At 40.5% G+C, this 21,980-nt stretch overlaps 1 protein-coding gene across 2 annotated transcripts in view; it reads left to right on the forward strand.

Annotated features, from left to right (window-relative positions):
• The first annotated feature begins 9 nt into the window (after positions 1–9).
• SYNPR (synaptoporin) overlaps positions 10–21,980 on the forward strand; it is a 312,054-nt gene continuing 290,083 nt past the window's right edge. Inside the window, exons 1-2 of one of the 2 annotated variants that reach the window (XM_039217091.1) lie at positions 10–221; positions 326–391. In XM_039217091.1, the coding sequence (XP_039073022.1) occupies positions 204–221; positions 326–391 (84 nt within the window). In that variant the 5' untranslated portion in view covers positions 10–203. The remainder of the gene's footprint in view (positions 222–325; positions 392–21,980) is intronic. The other variant, XM_039217092.1, reaches the window with a different exon arrangement.

Genomic DNA, 21,980 nt, shown 5'->3' on the forward strand with positions numbered 1-21,980 from the left:
CGGCTCGCAGCTCGGGCTCGCAGCTCCGCGGAGCGCACGGCCGGCGGAGCGGTAGCCAGCCCGCGCCGGGCCCGCTCTCCCCGGCCCCCGCGGCGCCTGCACGCCCCGAGCCTCGCCCCTCCGGTTCGTGGCCCCGAGGACGACGCGGCGGCGTCCCCCGAACTTCATCTCCCGACTGGGAGAGGACCGCGCGCGGGCGAGCGATGGACCCCGTGAGTCAGGTAGCGCGGACCTGGGCTGGGGGGGCCCCCCGCGGTCCTGATAGGCGCCTCAGCCCCCTCCTCACCCTCTCTCTTTCTCTCTCTCTCATCTGGCCCGTCCAAAGCTGGCCTCTGCGGGCACGTTCCGGGCGCTGAAGGAGCCCCTTGCCTTCCTGCGAGCCCTGGAGCTGGTGAGTGCGGGCTGTGTGCGGGGAGGGGGCCGGGCGGCGAGCCGTCAGGTGCCGAGAGGTCGCGAAGGGCGCCCAGCGTTGGCTTCCGCCGCCAGCCCGGAGTTCGGCCCCGCGCCTGCGACCTCCCACTCGGCAGGTGTCGTTCTGGAGGGACCCAGCTTGGCCACGGGAGTGCGGACGGGCTTTTGCAGGCGCTCCGAGGTGTCATCTCACCTCCCGATCGCACGCGCAGGGGCTGCTGTCGGGAGCGTCCCCGGGAGATGGAGAGGTGGCAAGGGGAGCAGATGGGGGAGCCTCGGGATGGGCTCCGGGCCTCACCTGCACTTCTGCGGGGGGCAGAGGGAGGGTGGTGGTGAAGGCTGGAGACGAGGGACTCTCTGAAGGCTGGGCCTCCACTTGGCCAAGCTCACAAGTTGCTCAGCACTGAGATCGCTCTGCGCCCGGACTGGGATGCGGGAAGCCCTGTGGTCAGTTATCCTGCGGGAGCTCCAGCGAGGCGCTTCCAGGCTGCGAATGCTGTTGGTAGAGAGAGCAGGAGTCCTTCCTTCCACGGTGTAATTTCTCTACCCTGACCACTCCTCCAGGGCTCTAATGAACCCCCCCCCCCACACACACACACGCACACATGCCCTCAGCCTTCTTGGTATACCTTTCTTCAGCCAGCAGGCTCTCCGAAGTTTTGTTACTCTTCTGTTTTATCCCCTTTTAAAAAAACACTCTGACAGCCCCTTGGCTGCCTGTCTGTTGACAAGCAGTGAGGCACAGAAACAGTTACCCACGGGGCCACAGAGCAATGTTGGTGTTGGCTTAGATGATGGTTATTGAGAGTGAAATCTGCAGGTCGCACTTTCCCTCTTGCTAGGAGCTCTGAAAGGCAAGCGGACCCATCTGAACAGAAAGTTCAAAGCCCGTCACGTAGCATTAATCACAGGCCCCACCACTGACTAGCTGGGAAATTATGTAAGAGCATGTCCCGTCCTCCCTGATCTTGAAGCCAAGGGCTAGTGTGTGGCTTTGGCTACACAACTGTGTGTGTTGACATGATGATCCACAGAGTAATCACATGTGCCTTGTTTGTGGACCTGCATAAAAGTGCAGGAATATATAAATTTGACATACATCATGACAGCGTTTGGAAGGCTTGACCTAGGGATTCAGGATGGCCATTATAAAACCGTTTTCCTTACAGCCAGGTTAAAGAAACCAAGCAGAGCTCATGGTCTGTGAAACTTCCGGTCAGCTTTCTCAGGACTCTGCCCACATTCATTGATTCAGCCATCCAGTAAACATTCTCCGTGGAAGAGCAAGGGTTTTTGATCAAAATGAGAACTCCATTGCCAAGCTGTTGTCTCTCAAAACAAAATTTGAAGAGTTGACATCATTTTCTGGTATCTCTGATTGTCTCACCTTGTCATTTATTGGACACATAAATTTGTATTCTTTTCAGTCCTGTGACAGCATTGTTTCATGTCACTACTCTCCACACAGCCTCTACCAGTATATTTCAAAAGTACAGTGAACCTGGATAAATTGGTTTAAAAAGCAGATTTCTGGACGAGAACTCACAATATTGAGAAGATGGGTTCCCAGGAATCTGCATTTTAAACAAGCACCCTAGGTAATTCCTATGTACTTTGAAGTCAAAGGACCACTACCCTAAGCTATCCAGGTTCCCTCCAAAACTCAAAAGCACTTTATACCTTTAAGTTTCCCTTTGTCCTCACACCCCAAGCCAAGAAATAGTGTTTGTCTTTTAACCTAAGCTATCTCTCATATTGACTCCTTTCCTTTTACTCTACCCCAAATAGAATGATTCAACCCGTTCTTTGTAATGGGATTCCATTACATTTTATTTGTGAGAATTTATCACACTGCATTACAGTTGTTTTTTTCTAGATATGGTGTGTGTGTGTGTGTGTGTGTGAGAGAGAGAGAGAGAGAGGGAGGGAGGGAGGGAGAGACAGAGAGAGAGAGAGGGAGGAAGAAGAAAAGAGAAAGGGAGAGAGAAAGGATTAACAAAATATTTATTACACCTAAAATATTTACAGTCTTTCCTCTCTTTTAGGCCCCTAAGGCTATAAGGTGGAAGAGTTTATGCTTGGTGATCAGTTATTAGATTCTCATTTGTGGAAGAGAGCCTGAAAAGGGACAAAAAATACAAACCAAACCAAACTAGAACTTAAAAAGTCAGAGAAGTTAGTTGATCTATTTTTTGAAAGAGCTAAGGTAGAGAGGTGAAAGCAGAGAGATAGAAGAAGGTTAGTTACTGAGCAAGTTTAACAAAGCGAAGAGAGAAAAGGAAAATCTATGTTACCTGTGTGCATTGGTATGAGGTATCTCTCTGAGGCATCTTTTTCTGTAGGAGAAAGTGACAATGAAACAGAGTGTTGATTTCTTTGACAGGAAATTTGTTCTGTTTGTCTCTGTGTTCCCCACTAGTGCCTTTCATAGTACTTGGTAAGCAGTATGTGATCAGCAAAAGGTATAAATTGATCATGACAAAGCACTAATAATACCCCACTTTCTCCTTTTCTATGGAAAGCAGCTTTAAAGTTGCTACTCCTTAAAAATTTTGCACTATGATCCTTTTGTTTTTCAGTATGTATAAATAAAAGTGTATACAAAGATATATGATCAAGGACATTGACTGCAACATCATTTGTAGAGGAAAGAACTGGAAATGATAAGTCCATTCATAGGAAAATCGTTAGTGTATGATTCATGTATGTTGTGAAATATTATACTGCCATTAAAAAGAATGAGTTAAATTAATATGTATTGACCTCAAGGTCAGTATATGTAATTGTCTTTGATAGGATTGTCAAGTGCAAAAGAAATGGGTTTATTCTTAATATTTGATAAATTATTCAAGGGGAAAAATAGCTTTCATTCTTTTAGTCAACAATTTATTCAATCAGATTTCAAAATAACGCATAGAGTATACTACTATTTTTGTAAAAATAGAAGAAGGGAAATATAGTTGTGTGTGTGAGAGAGAGAAAGAGAGACAGATTTGTCTGAGCATAGTGAAAAGCATAGATGTGTACCACTGAACTGTTAAAATTGATTTTTTTCCAAAGAGTGTAATTTGAGGTGCAATGAGGAGAGAAGAGAGGATGAAGGGAAGCTATGTGAAGTAGGAAGAGCCACAGGTATATCATCTGTCTACAGTTGTGTACAACTGTAATTTTTAAAATAACTTATGTTCTGAGTAATTTCCTATGGATTGGCCATATGAAGTTGTATTACTTCTAAAGACATGCTCTGATTTTGGACTTACAACCTGCGGAGGAAACATACACTTTAATTATGTCTCTTTGCTTAGGAAAGGCTCATGGATATAGTAGATTTAAAGTTTAAATAATGTATAAAGTTAAGCCTTCAGGGAAAAGCTTTAGCCAATTTCAAAGACTTTGAAGCAAAACTTCCAATTCTTAATATCTACTTAAATGAGGTCAAGGACTTCTCACTATCTTTTGAGTCAAACCCAAAATTCAGGACATAGCAGCAATTCCAGTGGTCTGTTTCATTTATCCCCTGATGATAGAATAGATCCAGCAAATCTCTTAAACTTTCGTTTGGAAGTGGTAAAAAAAAAAAATTACATTTACCCCATTTCTCAGACTGACTCTGAAAAACTAAGTTAGTAGAATCCTGCCTTCCACTGATCACTCTTACTGTGCTACTTCAGTTCTTTACCAGTAGGACTTTGGTCTTTTTTTTTTTTTTTTTTTTTAAGTATTGTCAGTACATTCTTTCTTCCCTCTACTATTTATAAGGCCCTGGATATACACTTGTGGATTTATATATACTAGAATGTGGCAGACCCCAACACATCTCCATCATCCAGAATTAGAGTAGATTGTCAGGGCATCAAAAGGACTTCAACTCTACAAATGATATTTGACACAGTCTTCCAACAGCAAAATGCCGCTAGTCCAGAGTCTATCCCTGTAGAAATAGCTGCTAGGTCAAATTGCTTGGTTCCTCTAATTCTTAATCTTTGACATCCATCTCACATTTTGCTATACCATTTCTGCAACAATCCAGGACTTCACATTCCCATTCTGCTTTTCCTCTCTGCCTTCCCAAAGGAAGCCAGCCAATCCAGAGATGCAGTGTTCCTGATAGATGAACTGGAGGGGCTACTCCTTCATGAAATGAAGGCACCTGCTTTGCAAAAACTTCATCCCTAAGTTCTCAACCATGTTTTCCAAACAAACGTCAAACATCATTCTGCTTACTGGATATTAGCGTTTATAATAGTGTTATTGATAGTAACAAAATAAAGCAATAATATGATTACTAAAACAATATGTAATTAACATAATATATCACCATTTTAAACACTTAATGAGAAAAAGAGCAAGAGCTACCTTTCTCATGCAGACTTCACGTGAGGCAGTATATTTCAGTGCTTTCAATACATTACCGTGTCAAAATCTGTATGACTAACATTTCCATTTCACCATGAAGCTCAGGGATGTTAACTAACTCATCAAGAACAAAATTGTGGGAAATGGCAATGCCAAGATTTGAGCCTTCTCACTCCCATCTGTATTCTCTTAAATGCTACACTTTTCTACTTTCATCAGTGTGGTAGGCACCTGCTGTACCTTATCCCTAATCCTCAAAGAAATGTTTAAAGGCAGATACTATCCTATTTGCAGAGTTTATCTCACCCACTAAGATATATTTTTGAAGCTTTTTCTGAAAATGCCAAGGAGGGTTTGCATTTAGAGACAAATACAACAGACATCAGTTGTCTTTTATATTGTTTTATTTTCTGTTGGTTATTAAGATAGAATAGGTTCTAATTAAAAATTAGTATCTCTTCATTTAAAATACATAGAAAAAACTGTGATTATAAAGCCAAAAATGTAATCTCATGTTATGGCCTTTTTTTTTTTTTTTCAATTTTCTTAAAAAAATCTATGTGCATGAGTCAGACAACTCTTTCTCTTTTTCCTAAGTATAAACAAGAGAGGGAATTCTAACATGCAAGTTATTTAAATTATGAGCAGCAATCTGTCATTGAGGGTCTGATGTAATTTCAGAGCTACATTAATGTGGATTTAATTATAACTTTTCTAGCCTCTCAATTAGTGACAAAATCCTGTGCGATTGGAATATGAATCAATAAATACACTTTTCATAAAAGAGCAACTCCCCAGTATGCTAATGGATTCATCACTTAATGCATTTGCAAGTTTATTAAGACAGTTGGTGTTTGGCCCCACAAAAACAGAAAAACAGAGAAAAATGTTACTTATGGATTTGAATCCTGATTTTATTTTTTACTAGCATGGTGACCTGGGACAATGTATTTAACTTCCCTAGACTTTATTTTTTCTCATTTATAAGTTGGATTGATAATGATTCCTACTTCAAAGGGTTGCCATAATGATTAAATGACTTCATGAAAGTAAACCACCTTGCAGACATAGTGCCTGGACTATAAAAAGCGCTCAACAAATTATAAAGGTGGTGATGATGAGGATAATGATGATAATGATTTGGGTGATTCTGGCGATGATGAAAAAGGAGAAAGTAGAAATCCATTGGAAGGTAATTTAGAACATTATGGAAGCCTCTTGCGAGTTGGAATCTTGGCACAATTCAGAAGTAGAAAATCTGTGTTTTCACCTTGCATGTACCTCTTTAAGTGTCTCTATCTGTACACCAGGCTGTCCTGGTTGGGGTTTCTTTGTTTTGTTTTGTTTTTTGTTTTTACCATTGCATTAGTGATTCTCCAGGGCCTTGCCCTTGCAGTATTTGCATTTCAAAGAACAGTGCAGAGGGGCCAGTGTTGAACCTACAAGTAAAGGTCTCTTGAAAGAATTGCAGGCCATTGGTTCTCCTGAGTTGTTTTGCTGAGGGGCTTATCCACAGACAGTGCTTATGTTTGGAAGAGTTGTAGGTATCCACCGGAATTCTCCAGGTTGTAGATAAAGGCCCTCATAGGATCAACCTCAGGACTACCCAGCTACACCTGGCACTTGGGAGTCTCCCAGGGTAGGGATCCTGCCTTCGTGCTCAAGTAGAGACTTTGTTCTTAGTTCTCTGTTCCCCAGAGGATTTATATCTCTTTCTGATCCAGGTAAGGGGTGGGGGGTAAAAAAAGGTCCCCTGGGTAGCTCAGTTGGTTAAGTGTCTGATTCTCAATTTTGGCTCAGGTCATGATTTCACTTGAGATTGAATCCCAAGTCAGCCTTGGGGTGATAGTGCAGAGCCTGCTTGGGATTCTCTCTCTCTCTCTCTCTCTCTCTCCACACACACACATACACACTCTCAAAATAAATAAACTTAAAAAAGAAAAGAAAAGAAGGTCACGTGTAAATAGAAAAAAAAATAGTCCCTAAGGAATATGTGTAGAGAACCATGACTTTCTTTTGAGTCTTCATCTTCTGCAGGCATACATTTGACTTTGACTGTATTTGTAATTATTCTTGTTTATTCTATTACTGTATCCTTTCTTTGAGAACCTCAGTTTCCTCACCTGAATATTGGGGATAGTACCCCTTTTTTTCTCATAGTGTTGTAAATTTTAAATGAGATCAAGCATGTAAAAAACTTTGTAAACTATTAAATGTCCTCTGAAAGTAAAGATAATTGTAATCATGATGATGGTCATGATAAAGTAATACTTCTTTCCAATCTCAATGACTCTGGGCAGCATAAGGTAACTGATCTAGCATGAAGGTGGAGGCATAAAGTGTGGGCTGAGAGCCTGATCTCTCTCCATGAGTGACTGAGTCCTTCCCAACCAACCTCCCTCCAGTCTCTCATACTGAAATCCAGTTTCTTACTCTGTACATATTTCACATTTCTTAGATGTTTTGGTGATGGCTTCTTGCTGATCTGATGGACTTTTGCACATGTCTCTCCCTCTTCATGAAATCCTACCTTTCTCTTCTAACCCAGCCCTATTTAGCTGTCAAATTCCTCTTATCCCTTCAAATGTCGGCTTAGATGTCACTTCTTTTGGGATCCGGACCTCTCTGAGCAGGCAGTTTCCACTGGAAGAAGTCAGCCTCCAGCTGGCTCCCCAAGCACATTCTTCTCCTTTTTTTTTTTTTTTTCAGATTTTTAAAAAAGTTTATTTATTTTAGGAGAGAGAGAAACAGAGACAGAATGAGTGGGCGAGGGGCAGAGAGAGGGGGAGAGAGAGAATCACAACCAGGCTCCACACTGTCAGTGCAGAGCCCAACACGGGGCTTGAACCCACAAACCATGAAATCATGAGCCAAACTGAAATCAAGAGTTAGACGCTTACCCTATTGAGCCACCCAGTGCCCCATCCTTCATGACCCAAACTGAAATCAAGAGTTGGGTGCTTACCCTATTGAGCCACCCAGTGCCACATTCTTTAATGACTTGTTTGCATTTTAGCTTCCCAGCCAGACTCAATGCTCCATGAAGACAAGGACGTTGTTCATCTTGTTCATCAGTACATTCTAAGTGTCAACACAGTGCTTGACACATAGTAAGGACAACTCCAGGGATGTTTACAAATCAAAACATCAGGTGGTAGGTGCTCAGTAAGTATTAGTTGAGGAAAGAGTGGGGAAGAGGGGAAGGAAAGAGAATAGAGACTGAATAAATGAATCCTTGAGAACACATTGGATGTGGTATAAATTCCCCTTCTTGATTTTCACTGTGAAGAGGAATCCTAAGGACTTAATTGTCAAGCTATTACTTTCGGTTGTGGAGGAGAGTAACTCACATAGGCTGACTCAACTATTAAAGCCAGCAGTTGTAGGCATACTCACCGTACAATGAAGGAGGTGAACTCTTACAGCAATAAAAGTGGGAGAGCAATAACCTAAACAAAACAAAAGTGTGAGGAAGGAAACAGGCCCAGGTCTCGTGTCTCGGGTTCAAGGCAATGAGTACAAATGCCTTGCCAAGAATGGTGCCATTATTGTGTTTTGACCACTGCCCTGCTTCACCTTTCTGTGTGTTCCCTATCTCTTCCCATTTAGCTCGTTCTCTCCCTGATTCTAATCTAATGTCCTAAGAGAAGAGATGTGATTGGCTCAGCTAGTAATTCTTTCAGTGCGGACACAGCTATCTGCCCCAGGCCATTGCAGGCTATGGATTGGCTCTCCATAGATCAAATGCCCACTGCTGGCTCTGTCACTTGTAGCCTGAATGAAAAGGATCATGAGACTCAAAACATGTCTCCCCACATTGTTCCTTCAGGGGAAGAGTGGGAGAGATAATTCTTGAATTCCGGAGCATATTAGGCATTAAGAGTTTTACGTGTCTAGTGGAAGAGTACATGACTTGTTTTATGAATACACCTTCCATTAAGGTAGCGCTGGCAGTTTTGTCAAGGAGAAGATATTATGTCTTTGATACCTGGGCCAGCCTTCCTGGAATTCTCTATGATGAGATCATTTGGTGGATTCACGTTGGTAATGTTATTCGAGAAGGTGTACCTTTGACTCTTCAGCTCACAGGGCTCCAGACTTTATGCTTTCTTGCTCATCACCTCTTCTTTAAAGGAATGATGAGGTCTTGTCTGTGATTAGATAATCCATTTGTGGGGGGGCCTGAGTGGCTCAGTCGGTTTAGCATCTGACTTCGGCTCGGGTCATGATCTTGCAGTTGGTGGGTTCGAGCCCCACGTCGGGCTCTGTGCTGGCAGCTAGCTCAGAGCCTGGAGCCTGCTTGGGATTCTGTGTCTCGCTCTCTCTCTCTGACCCTCCCCTGCTCACACTGCCTCTCTCTCTCTCAGAAATAAATAAAAACATTAAAAACAAGATAATCCATTTGTGAAGGAAAACGTATTTCCTCAAACACATGCACTTCATCCTTTATTCACATATTGGTAGGTTAATAGAGCTCTAACCCTTAATGGTAGAAGACTACATTAATTACCACATGAATTAGTTCTTGTGCTTATTCATGTGGTGGCAAACCAAAATGCACTAATGTGTTTTGTTTGTTTGTAGTTTGCTATTCTTATCCCACTTAAATTTTTTGTCCTGAATATTTGCTCATGGAAGAGTCATTGGCTTGCCTGGTGTATTATGTGCTGTTTGTTTGAGGGAAGGGAGGAGAGGAGTTGATTGGTAAGATAGACACACCATGGAAAAAGGCAGCATGGGGCTTGAAGGAAGCTGGCCTTTGGCATGTGTTTTATGCTGGACAACTGGCTCTTCTTTCCAGCCATGGGAAGTGGAGGTGACTGTGTAATCATGCTGTTCCTCACGGTCTGCAGGCATCAAAGGAGAGCATCAGACCCATGTCTTTCGGTCGCCATAAGGATTAAGTGAGACGATGTTTGCAAAACCTTCAGCACAGTGTCTGGTCCATCCTAAGGCTCCCTAACTGCAACTAAGGAAGAGATTGTGAAACATGATGATATGTTACCTATAAATGCATTTAACATTTCTAGCACTGTATAAACATGAAGTTTGCTCAATTTATTATTGCCATATTATTTTTGTTTCTATTATCTCTCCATTGTGAGAACATTGATTGTGAGATAATCATAAAATAGACACAAGTAATATGAGTACTAATACATAGAGTCAAGCACTTTACTAAGTGCTATACGTGTATCATTTCATTTAATCTCACAATCACCTTTGAAGGACCAAGTAATAACTCCTTTTAAAAAAATTTTTTTAATATTTAATTTTGAGATAGACAAGTAGGAGAGGGATACAGAAGAGGAGAGATATATAGAGAGAAGGAGACACAGAATCCCAAGCAGGCTCCGGGCTCTGAGCTGTCAGCACATAACCCAATAGAGGGCCTGAACTCAGGAACTGTGATATCATGACCTGAGCCGAAGTTGGACGCTCAACCGACTGAGCCACCCAGGCGCCCCTCTAACAATTTTTATTCACTGATCTATCGTACAAAGAAATCCAAGTTCAGGACTGTGTTGTGAAAACATACCTATGAAGAGTTCTGTAGAATTCAGAAAGGATTTGGATATTTAGCAAGAGGTGAACACTTAAATTCTTCTTTGATGCCTGATAAATTACTCAAGTCAAAGGCTCCATCCTGGAGGCAGAAGGAGCAAATGAATTTTGTCTTCCCCTTGTGTGTATGTGTGTATATGAGCTGCCATTCTTTGGATTTGTTATTTTGAAGGATTTGTGTGCCAAATAAGAAGGCATACCCCCTATGGCTTTAACAAGAAGTGCTCACATATCCATCTGGTCTACCATGAGACTGCCTGGCTGTGCTTTCATGCCCTTAATTCACCTGATGGTTTTGCCTGCACCTGATAGACAGTTGGCATTCCCCCTGGGCTCCTTCCTGAAGCTGGGATCCAAAAGAACTGAGAAGGCAGAAGGGTTAGATTGAAAGAAAGAGCAATACGAGGAAATGACTAGGTAGGAACCCATGATGTGAGTGAAGAATGGCAATCCCAGGATATATTTAAACTGGAAAACTGTATAGCTGGATAAGTAGGGATTATCATGATGACTTAGAGTATGCTCACTTACAGCCACAGGCTTGAGCTCAATCACAGAACTTGGATGTGTTCGTGGGTAAACCAGTTTTGCTGAACTTCCAATTTCTAGGGATTTTTACCTATAGCAAAAATATGTTTAAAAGATGAAAATGAATTACTGGCTAAAAAACTTTGAACAATTCTCTTCATCTCCTTGAGATATAAAATGAGGATAATATCCCTAACACAATGCTGTGGAATAAGATGAAATGCATGAAATTCCTATCAGCGGGCTCAATAAATATTGACTAACCCTGAATCTAGAACACTAAACCTTAGGTATCTGGGGAATCTTTCCTATATGGGCAATGCCTGATGCGATACCTTTAATGTTCATCTCTAGCTGCAGTTGTTTGAGGAAAGGGGGAGACTTATTTGCATGTTTCATAATCCTCTACTAGAATTTATGTAAGAACTTTTGTTGCCAGAATAACATTACAAATTCTACTTAAGAAACAGTTGAAAGCAAAAGCATGATTATTGTATATGAATTTGAAATTTATCTTACAAGACATTTACTTCATTGGTTAAAAAAAAGAATATGTATGAAATTGTTAGTGGTATTAAATTGTAGCTATTTTATGGGAAGCCACGACGTTTACCAGCCACAGTAGGTAAATTTAAGGTGTAAATATTATACTTTTTCTCCTTTTAAAATTATTTTAAATTGCAGACTGATTTGTGTGTGTCTTTTAATGTCTGGCTTTGCTTGCTACATTTCCCTCCTTTGGTAACACAAAGAATACTTGGGTTTGACTGTTAGCCCTATGACTGAGAAGCTCTGTGACCTTAGATGTATTACTTAACCTCTCAGGTCCTTTCATATTTATATCAGTGAAAATCATGGTAATTAGCAGGCAGAATTACTGTGTTCATTAAATGAGATAACATTTACAAAGAGTAATGGCACATAGCAAGCATTCCATACATACTTATTTTCTTTCCTTCTTTCCTCCATAATTTGTTTTACCACCAATGTGTAGAAATACTAAATTGGAGAATTCACAAGTGTGAAGTTTTTTCTAGACATTCCTAGATATTTTTCCTCCCTCCCATACCTGCACACATGGATTCTTTATATTAAAGGCCATAAAGATCAGGTCTGTATAACCCAAACGAGTTTCAGTGGGATAGTATAATTTGGCAGGTGAGGTTGGCAAGGAAAGAATGATTAGACTGGACTGACAAGTCCTACATCAGTGTTCCAGACACATTCGGGCCCCAGGCTGCCTACAGGCTTTGGCAAGGTGACCATGAATTTGTGAAGCTGTTTTGCAAAAGAAATAACATACTTCTTTGTTTTAAAAGAGGACAAAACTCTCATAAATAGCGGGAGTTTACTGCAATGGCTGTAAAGAAATGATCTCTTGTGGGGCCCCTAGATGGCTCAGTCAGTTGGTGGGTTCAAGCCCCGTGTCAGGCTCTACGCTGACAGCTTGGAGCCTAGACCCTGTTTCAGATTCTGTGTCTCCCTCCCTCTCTGCTCCTCCCCTGCTCGTGCTCTCTCTCTCAAGAATAAATAAACATTAAAAAATTTAACAAAAAAAGAAAGAAATGATCTCTTGCTATGTGTCAGGCTGTATATGTCAGTGCTACCTACATATGTACACAATTTCATTAATACCTTACAGTGAATGACCTTATAAGGCTCACCTGTACACAAAATAAGTAAATGACCAAAGGAGGATTTCAAGCCATGTCTGTATGACCCCCTGCCTCTTCTCTGCCTGCCATGATTCAAACATACTGAGAATATGTATATTCTGGGTGGATTTTTTTTGACATGTTATTTAGAGCTATTTTATACATAAGTAATATGTTTATTTAAAATAAAAAAACATTAGTAAATAAAAACTATCCAATGTCCTTCTGCTGAGAGATAACACTGATATTTTGAAAAAGTATACTTTCAAACATTTTTATGTTCATGTATCTTTTTTCCTACAAAAATGATATATTAGTTTGGTAGGGCTGCCATTCATTACAAAGCACCACAAACTGGGTAGCTTAAACAACAGAAATTTGTGGTCTTCTAGTTCTGGATGGTAGAAGTCCAAGACAAAAGTATGGAGAGGGTGGGTTCCTTCTAGGAGTCTCAATGGACAATCCATTCTGTACCTCTCTCCTAGTTTCTGGCAGTTTGTTAACAATCTTTGGTGTTCCTTGGCTTGTAGATGATATGTTGCCTTGATTTTAGCCTCTCTTTTCACATGGTATTCTCTTCTGTGACTGTGTCCAAATTTCCCCCTTTTTATATGACACCAATCATAAGGCATTACAGCCCATCCAACTGCAGTATAACTTCATCTTAACTAATTACATCTGCAATGACCCTGTTCCCAAATAAGGCCACATTCTGAGGTACAAGAAAAAAGGACCTCAACATATGAATCTTGGAGGGAAGACAGGATGGACCCAATTCAACCCATAACAGATAGGTAGGCACTCTTTTATTTCCTGTTTTGTTCCCCTTAATATATATGTGTGTATTTCCATGTCACTAGATAAAATGTCTTTGTCCATAATTTCTATGACTGTACATGATACTGTATGCCTGTCCTGGAAATTATTTAACCTGTTTTTAGTTTCAGTACTTTTCCAATGTATCTTTGTAATACTTTTAACCTCCCAAGAACCAGTCCCTCCTTCAAAGTAACTGGTTAGTGTACTCCTGTTATTACTTGCTTAATTTCTAGACGTAGAACTTCTGGTTCAAAAGGTTATATGTTTTTAAGGTATTTGAAACAATTGTCCTCCAATGAGGTGGCACCAGTGTACACAATATCATTAAATGTTTTCCAGTTTTATAGGTGAAAGTGAAATCTTGACTGAGTATTTACTTAATTATGCAAAGAAATTGCCCATTTTTTCATAAGATCATATATATTTTTATTTTCTTTTGGAAATACTTTAATGAACAGAATGGATTTGTAAAGCAGTGGCTGAGGGTGCCAAATTCATGGTGCTATTCACGTAGGCTTGAATAAGCTGCCGCCTTAATCTTTCTAGGTCATTGTACTACTTCACCATTTGGAAATTAGTTAGATTGCTATACTCTGTCTTGGGCAGAAAGGGAAATACTAAGCCATTCTTTCTCTGTTTCATTATATAAGAACAGATTTATATAATTTTTAGAATGCCAAAGATAATTACTATTGTTATAAATCCTTTATAATATGAGTAGTTTTATAATATAAATTTACTATTCAGTTTGCATTTTATTTATGTTGTTAATATTAAACTTATCTATCACAAGTAACTTATTATTATTTTACTTTAAATGATACTCATAAGTGCTCAGTACTTTTCTGAAATGTGAAACTCATGTATATATATGTAGTGACTCATGAATACAAATTTATACCATACCTTCTTCAGGTTTGGGACACTTAGAACTTTTTTTTTTTAATTTTTTAATGTTTTATTTATTTCTGAGAGAGAGAGAGAGAGACAGTGTGAGCAGGGGAGGGGCAGAAAGAGAGAGAGGGAGACATAGAATCTGAAGCAGGCTCCAAGCTCTGAGCTGGCTGTCAGCACAGAGCCTGACACAGGGCTCGAACCAAGAACCGTGAGATCATGACCTGAGCCGAAGTCAGCCATCCAACCGACTGAGCAACTCAGGCGCCCCGAGACACTTAGAACTTTAACAGTTCTTTTGAGGGAGAGGCAGAGTGGACAGTGTCCCTATACTATATGAGGAATCCTGGGGCATATCTAGCTTGAGATTATAGAATTCCCCTTTGATAAAGTAAAATAAATTCAGCAGCTGCCTGATGCCAAGGGCATTTATGTCCTCTTTTTCTTGGATCACGTTCCTGACCACACTTGCTATCATCAACAGCATCAACATTATGGATGCACTCTGCCTCTGCCTTACATACGACTATTTTGGGCCACCTTGGCCTCCCTGTGAATTAAAATAACAGCTGTTAGCATTCACTGTATACTTATTGAGCTCTAGGCACTGTGTGAAATGCCTTCTACATGTTATGCCATTTAATTCTAACAGCTCTTTTAGAATGTATGCATTATTATTTTCCCATGTTTAAAGGAAATAACTCTTAGAAAAACAAGTAATGTTTGGGTTGCCTGCATGGGTCAGTCAGTCAAGTGTCTGACTCTTGCTTTCAGCTCAGGTCATGATCTCATGGCTTCATGGGTTCGAGCCCGTTATTGGGTTCTGTACTGGCAGTGCAGAGCCTGCTTGGGATTCTCTCTCTTTCCCCCTCTCTCTCTGCATCCCCTCCACCCCCGACTAATGCTGTCCCTGTCTCTCTCAAAATAAGTAAATAAACTTTAAAAAAAGTAATGATTAATTGTGTACAGTAGATCATAGAACAGCTGAAATTTGAACCCAAGTCTTCTGTGCTTAAAAAAGACCTTGTGTGCTTAACCTAGCAGTAAGAGGGATGAAAATTCTGATTCTTTCCCAGGGACCAGATCCCTAACAGGAAGAACCATCCTGGCCAGCAGGTGTGCTGTCCATAGCTGTAAGTGAACCAAGGTTATATCTGAAAACAAGCCCCACCATTTAGCCAGACAATTTGTACCTATCAGGGAAAAAACTTCCCCTATCAAGGTGCATTCTGTGATGGGCAGGCAGAGCAAAATTCTTAAGTACTCTGCAGTTCAAAGTCAAGTTCTTTTCTTTAAGTGTTTTCTTTTTTTGAAATCCACTTGATGAAACAATAAAGTAAAGGATAGTTTTGATTTGCTTTGAATTGATCTTATTTTTGATCTTATTTTATTTGGTCTTCTCTTTATCCTATTTGTATAAATTAGAACCACAGTTGTCTAGGCAAATGATGGAAATTCTTAGAAAGAGCCATGGGACTGGATGCTTCCTACCTTCACTCTTTAACTGATCCCCATCAGCTTATAAAAATGTAAAGATCCTTGAGATTTTCTATCTTTTGTTTTATTGATTTGTTTTGGGAGATACCAGTTTCTTCTCCCATGTTGGTTCGCTTGCATTTGAAGAATATGATGCCTGACGCCTATTGGTAAATGTTGGGGCTGGAATGCAAACCAGGTCTGCGGGGGGTGGGGGTGGTGAGGGGGTACAGGCAGATAATGTGTGAGGAAGCAGGAAGCAGGCACTCATAAGAGGCAACACTCGCAACAAGAGGTATTGGGCACCCTGGAAAATGGACTTCTGCTTATAGGAGCATCTGCTTTGCCAGCCAGTTCTTAAGTGGGACCACAGACCCAAAGTTTCCAGATATTTCCACCTTTCTGGAGGAAACAGAAATAAGGAGCTTAGTGCTATCCTGGGGAAGTTTTAATGGAAGAAGTGTCTTCCATTTTTCAAACATTGTAAGAGCCATCCTTTGCAGAATGAACAAAGCATGGCTGAATTCTGGACATGGCCCACTGTCTGCAGTTGTCCCCACTGCACCACCGCATCCTGGCATCCCGGGGGCTCTGTCCTGGCACCCGCAAGGACCTGACCGAGCTCTCTTCCTACACAAGAGATTTTCATGAGCCATTTGTCTGATGGATGAATGAGAACTTTGGTGTTCAGAAATTAATCCTAACTTGGTGTTTGAAATAATGTAATCAATGAGTCCACAGGTCATTTTTGCCTTTCTTCAGATAAGATGATTTTTTTTTTTTGCACTAGGTGTCAAAAGCATAGAAATATAGGGACTATTCTTGGGCTAAAACCTTAATGGAATGGGGGCAGTGGCTTGTATTCTTCGAGTAAGCAGTTAGATTCTAACAGGATACCTGGAGGCCAGCAATGAGGCAGTCATGGCCAACTATTGGGGAAGTGAGAGACCTGTCCTGGCAGCACTCCACAAGAAAGCAGATCAAACCAGATAGGCCCAAGATGGTGGGTGCCAGGAGACACCTGACCAAATTAGGAAGAAAACACGGAGAACCCTGCATTCCTATCTCCAAGTAATGAATATTCCACCCTTTAATTAACAACTGTCAGGAAAAGATAGAACTCCTCCCCCCCACCCCCACCAGGGTGTTCTTTCTCTCTTTTTCTCAGTCCTAGAGAGTGTACCTTGTTTTAATCAGCTTTCCTGCTTGTGTCATTCATCCACTGTGTTGTGTGTCTGTCCTTGAATTCTTTCTCATGACAAGACCAAGAACCTTTGGTGACACTTTTGGGACAGTCTGGGTCGAGCCACCAGGAGAGCCTGGGGTCTCCCCAGTTGATGTGCAAAGATGATATGAAAGAATTCTGTTCATAAAAAGTACAGTTTAATTATTTGTAACCGAAGGAATTAATGGGTAAATCCTAATGGGAGAGGATTCTGGGTATTTATGTAACGTAGGACTGTCCAACAGAACATTCTGCAATAATGGAGAGGTTTTTATCTTCACTGTCCTATATAGTAGTCACTAATAGCTACATGTGGCTACTAAGTACTTGAAACTAACGAACTGTGTCGTCGTAAATTTTATTTATTTTTAATTAATTTACCTTTAAATAGCTAGTGGTTACCACATTATACAGCAAAGTGGGGGAGAATTAGCCCATCAATCTGGTTTTACAATGCGGGGGTGCTGCTGAACTTTAGTAAATAACTTAGATAGGGACTGGCTGCTAGGTAGTAGAATGTATTCATTGTGAAGTGGTTCTGTTCTTTAGAACTTTCATTTTTACATTTATTGAACATCATATAAAGTTGGTGGCCAGTATTTCAAAACAACTTGTAAAGATTTATTAGACGCCGCATTCTCCAAATTTGACCAGTTCTTTAGTTTATACTTTTTATGCATTTTATATATTTTCATGTGCTTATGAATTTTATAGGTTTACACGTCCATTTTGTACATTGAAATGAAAAGATGAAACAAATGAAAAAAATTTCCTATTTGTCCCTGATATGAAGCAAGAAGACGGTTGTTAAAGTTAGCACTAATTTGTCAGCACAAGAATATCCCACAATAATAGTTAGGATTTTTTAATGAGGTTATGCATTTCATTTGGGAAGCAGGGTAAAAACTACAAAGATTGCTCAGTACTATGTGATGCAGAGAAATGAAACAGTTCCTTCAAGGTTTAGTTAGCAAGAAATCATGCCAAGACATTTATTCTATGATTAGCAAGGTCATCTGGTAACGTTTTGACAATGGCCATATGAACAGTACCATCAGCATTCACCTGGACATATAAGAGCAATAAGAGAATGGTAATCAGATTAAAGAGCAATGATGGTACAGCTGCCATCAAGGTGGTGGTGTCAGCCATATTGACAAGAACTGGGAATGTACAATCCCTTGTGTATCACACACCCATCCCATTTAGAGAGAGTATGGAATTGTAGAGATGGTCCAAGTATCCTAGTTATGCAGAAACCTAATTTGACTCCCCTGAGTGCAAAACCTAAGTCAAATGTGACATCTCTGAAGGTAATGTATAGGGATGTGATACCAGGGAGCAAGCATAAGAGACCAGACGAGTGAAATGGAGTTGGAGGCAAAATAATTGAAGGGTGCTTTATAGAGTTGGTCCTCCTTGGGAGAGGTTGTTGCATAAACTCATGGGACTTCCTGACCAGCCTCACAAAATACATCTCAGAACTATCTACATCCCCCCCCCCCCCCACCCCCAGGGACAAAAGGATAAAGTAGTAATCTCTTGGCTTCTATCCCTCATTAGTCAGGGGTGGCTTCATGGAAGTTAACTCCTGTCTAATTTGAGTTCCCCAAAAGCAGACTGAGATAAGAATTACTGTAGTTTGTTTGGGAGGTAATCCTAAACACTGGTAAGGGAGTGGAGAAGCAAAAATGAGAATGAAAAGTAAGGCAAGAGAGAGGATATTTATTTTTTTGTTATTTATTTATTTATTTATTTATTTAGAGGACATTTAAAATGCTACCACTGTTGGCAACTGCAGGTTAATCCCACTGGGAGACTCTGGGGGCCAGTGTGTAACACCCATTGGCTATCATTGTATCACCTGGCTATTCTGTGTGCAAAAAAAGCTGGGAAATGTAGTTTTTAATGGGGCATGTTTGTCACATCCGACAAAACTGTACTAACAGAGAGCGAGTGGATCTTGAGGAGAGAGTTACCAGTCTCTGACAAGATACACAATAGATATTCTTCAAATAGTTGCTGCATTCCCCCATTTGCTTTGGCTGAGCTAATTAATAATAATAACAATAATAATAGCAACAACAACAAGATTCCATCCGGGTTCTTCAGTATATCAGAGATAATTAAACAAAAATCATTTGATTGCAAGGAACAGCAACCCATTCAAACTGGCCTAGAAAGAAAAAGTAGAATAGGAAAGTATAAGATTTATCAAAAGGCAAGAGGTAAGTCAGGCCTCATGAGGGAGACAAAGAGGGAAATAAGCTCTCGGAGCCAGAAAATTAGCTCGAAGACTTTCTGAATCATCGTGCTGAGCCTTCGCTATATCTTCTCTTTGCATCTCTTTGTGCCTTGGCTCCATTTCACTGACATTTTACTGTAAATATCTTGCTTTGCTTTTTTATGTGTGTATATCTTCCCAAACCTGATTCTGACCTCACAATTCAGGTGCCCAACACTGTTGCTCTTGGCATAAATTGTCAAGAGAGGGGAAAATGGTTGACTCAGCCCTACTGATGGTATGGTTTACCCAAGACTCTATTGCTAAATTTGGGGTGAGGGACAGGACCATGTAGTATACAAGGCAAGCAGGGTTTTTTTTTTGGGGGGGGGGGAGATTCTTCAGGAAGGAGCAATGGGGTAGGGAGAAAATTGTTGCAACTTCAACCTTACTAACTTTTTTCAAGTATGATAAAATGCAAAGTTTAGAAGAAAGCACAGTCCCAAGAATTTGGTAATCAAAGCTGAATCACAAACCCCCAGGAGACTGATAGTAGTAGTTTCATGATAATTGAGAAACTAGCACAAATAGAGGTATCTCTGTGGGTGGTGACAGTCATTTAGATGTTGGGGATACTAATCTTCAGACTTATGTCCTGTGCAGCAGGATGAGGTACTTCCATGTCTCCTGCATAACATCGTTGAATTCATTAATCATTAGAGGTGCTTGGTATTAAAATTAGCAATAAATGTTGAGTGTCCTTGATTGCAGAATTGGGATATGTTTTTCATTTGTGGTGCTCAAGAATGATTTGGATATGCTTTTGATAACTGTTCCAAGTTTCTCTGCCAGTTTCAGAAGAACTTATCAGAGAAGAGCTAGTGGGTGAACAGAAATGGGGGGCAGGAGAAGGAGGGACTATGACTTGCCTTCAAATGATAAATTGCAAATTTTACTTTGGCAATTGGCATTTTATAAAATTTGCTACCCAGAGACCCGTTTTAAAATGTACTTATATTCTGAGTTATGAGCGTGAATTCTGGAAGCTACATTGCATCTATCTCTTGTTGCGAACAAAAATTTTACCCTACCTATCACAGTTCTTGTGGCTGGTCTATGAATTAAATTGACCGGAAACAGTTAACAGGAGAAAAACAAACAAAAGTTAATAACATGTATACCTATTGTATACATAGGAGAGATCCAGGGAAACTGAGTGATTTCCCAAAATGGCTGAAGTCATTACCTTAAATATCATCTTCAGCTAAAGACAAAAAAAAAAAAAAAAGATGCTGAGGATGGGGAGCTGGTTATGGGAGGTTGCCAGGAAAAGCACAGAAACATGGATAAAGTTGTCATGCAGATTTAAATCCATGCCTTCTCCACTGATAAGAGTTTCTAGAGATTGGCTCATCATCCTCTTCCTGTACTCCCTCACAAATGAAAATTTCTCTTATAAATGTGAATGTCTCTTACAAAATAACTTCTAGTCAGTTTTCTGAGCTTCTCCTGTGTTTGCAGTTTCTTTAAAATAATCAGCCTAAAATGATGCTTTGCCAAGGAGACATATTTTAAAGTGCCAAATTCTGCTCTTCTACTCTTGCTTTCTTCCTATATGTCTGTCCATCCATCCATCCATCCATCCATCCATCCACTTATATGTCTTCATTCTAAGGCTGCATCAGCATAGAACTGCTGATTCCAATGCTTTGGTTAAAAAAAATGTGTCATGGTGCTCGTATTCACCAGCCTGGTGTCAATCTTAAGGTATGCTTTAAGGACAAAGTAATTATGGTAGACTCTGTCCCCTGACCAGATCCCCTTTACTGAGCTAGTGTACAGCCCTCTCCTCCTCCCTCTGCTGTTGTGACTGTTGACTGCTAACAGGTCAGAGATGCTTTTTCTCTAGACAACTACTTTTGACTGAATGGAAGTCATCACACCCAGGAACTTACACTGCGTAGGGAAACCTACAGTTACTGTCTAATACAGGGTACAAAAGGCTGGTTCCCTTCCCTCAAGGAGGGACCACTTCTGGTATGACTCACACTTCAGAGCCCTTGGTGAGGGCAGACTATAGCTCACTTCTAGCTGATTCCATGTCCTTGCTCAGCTCCTTCCCCTTCTCTCTCCTCCTTTTTTCCTAAAGAGCACACCCCAAATGAATTAAAAGCACCTGAATCTTTTTTCTCAGGTTTTGCCCCTAGAAAACCTGATCAAAGACAAGAATGTTACTCTAGCTAGACCTCATTTATAAAAAAGCATATTGGCAAATATAGCTGTAGAGGGGTCTGTTGCTATGAAATACTTTTATTCAATGCAGTGGAATATGATTTAGTGAAAAGGGAACTAGATTTGAAAACTGAGGGCTGAATCTTTGTTTCCCCATAGGACCTTAAACAAATCACTTTCTGAGCGTCAGCTCCCTCATTGGAAAAACAGGATTCTTTCATGCTCTATTGCTAATCTGGTGTTTTGCAGACTTAGGCTTTCTTTTCAGTAGTGTTAAACTGACAAGTTGGAGAAATATATCTGGATATTTAGATGTTTTGAATAACCTATAGGTATGAAATGTGCTTAACACAATACCTAATATACATTGATATAGGACACTGTTTGGCCATCTCATATTGAATTTGATGCATATACAGGCATTCACTATTTTGAGAAATTTATTTTTGTACTGAATTCTATGAACAAAATGTGCTTAGCACAGTACCTAATGTACATTGAGGGCCCTCAGAAAGTGTGAATTTTGAGCACTTATTTTTTAAATAATTATACTGGGGGCGCCTGGGTGGCTCAGTCGGTTAAGCGTCCGACTTCG

The sequence above is a fragment of the Hyaena hyaena genome, unplaced genomic scaffold (genome assembly GCF_003009895.1).
Source record: "Hyaena hyaena isolate Hyena2069 unplaced genomic scaffold, ASM300989v1 scaffold_665, whole genome shotgun sequence".
In the NCBI taxonomy this organism is placed as follows: domain Eukaryota; kingdom Metazoa; phylum Chordata; class Mammalia; order Carnivora; family Hyaenidae; genus Hyaena; species Hyaena hyaena.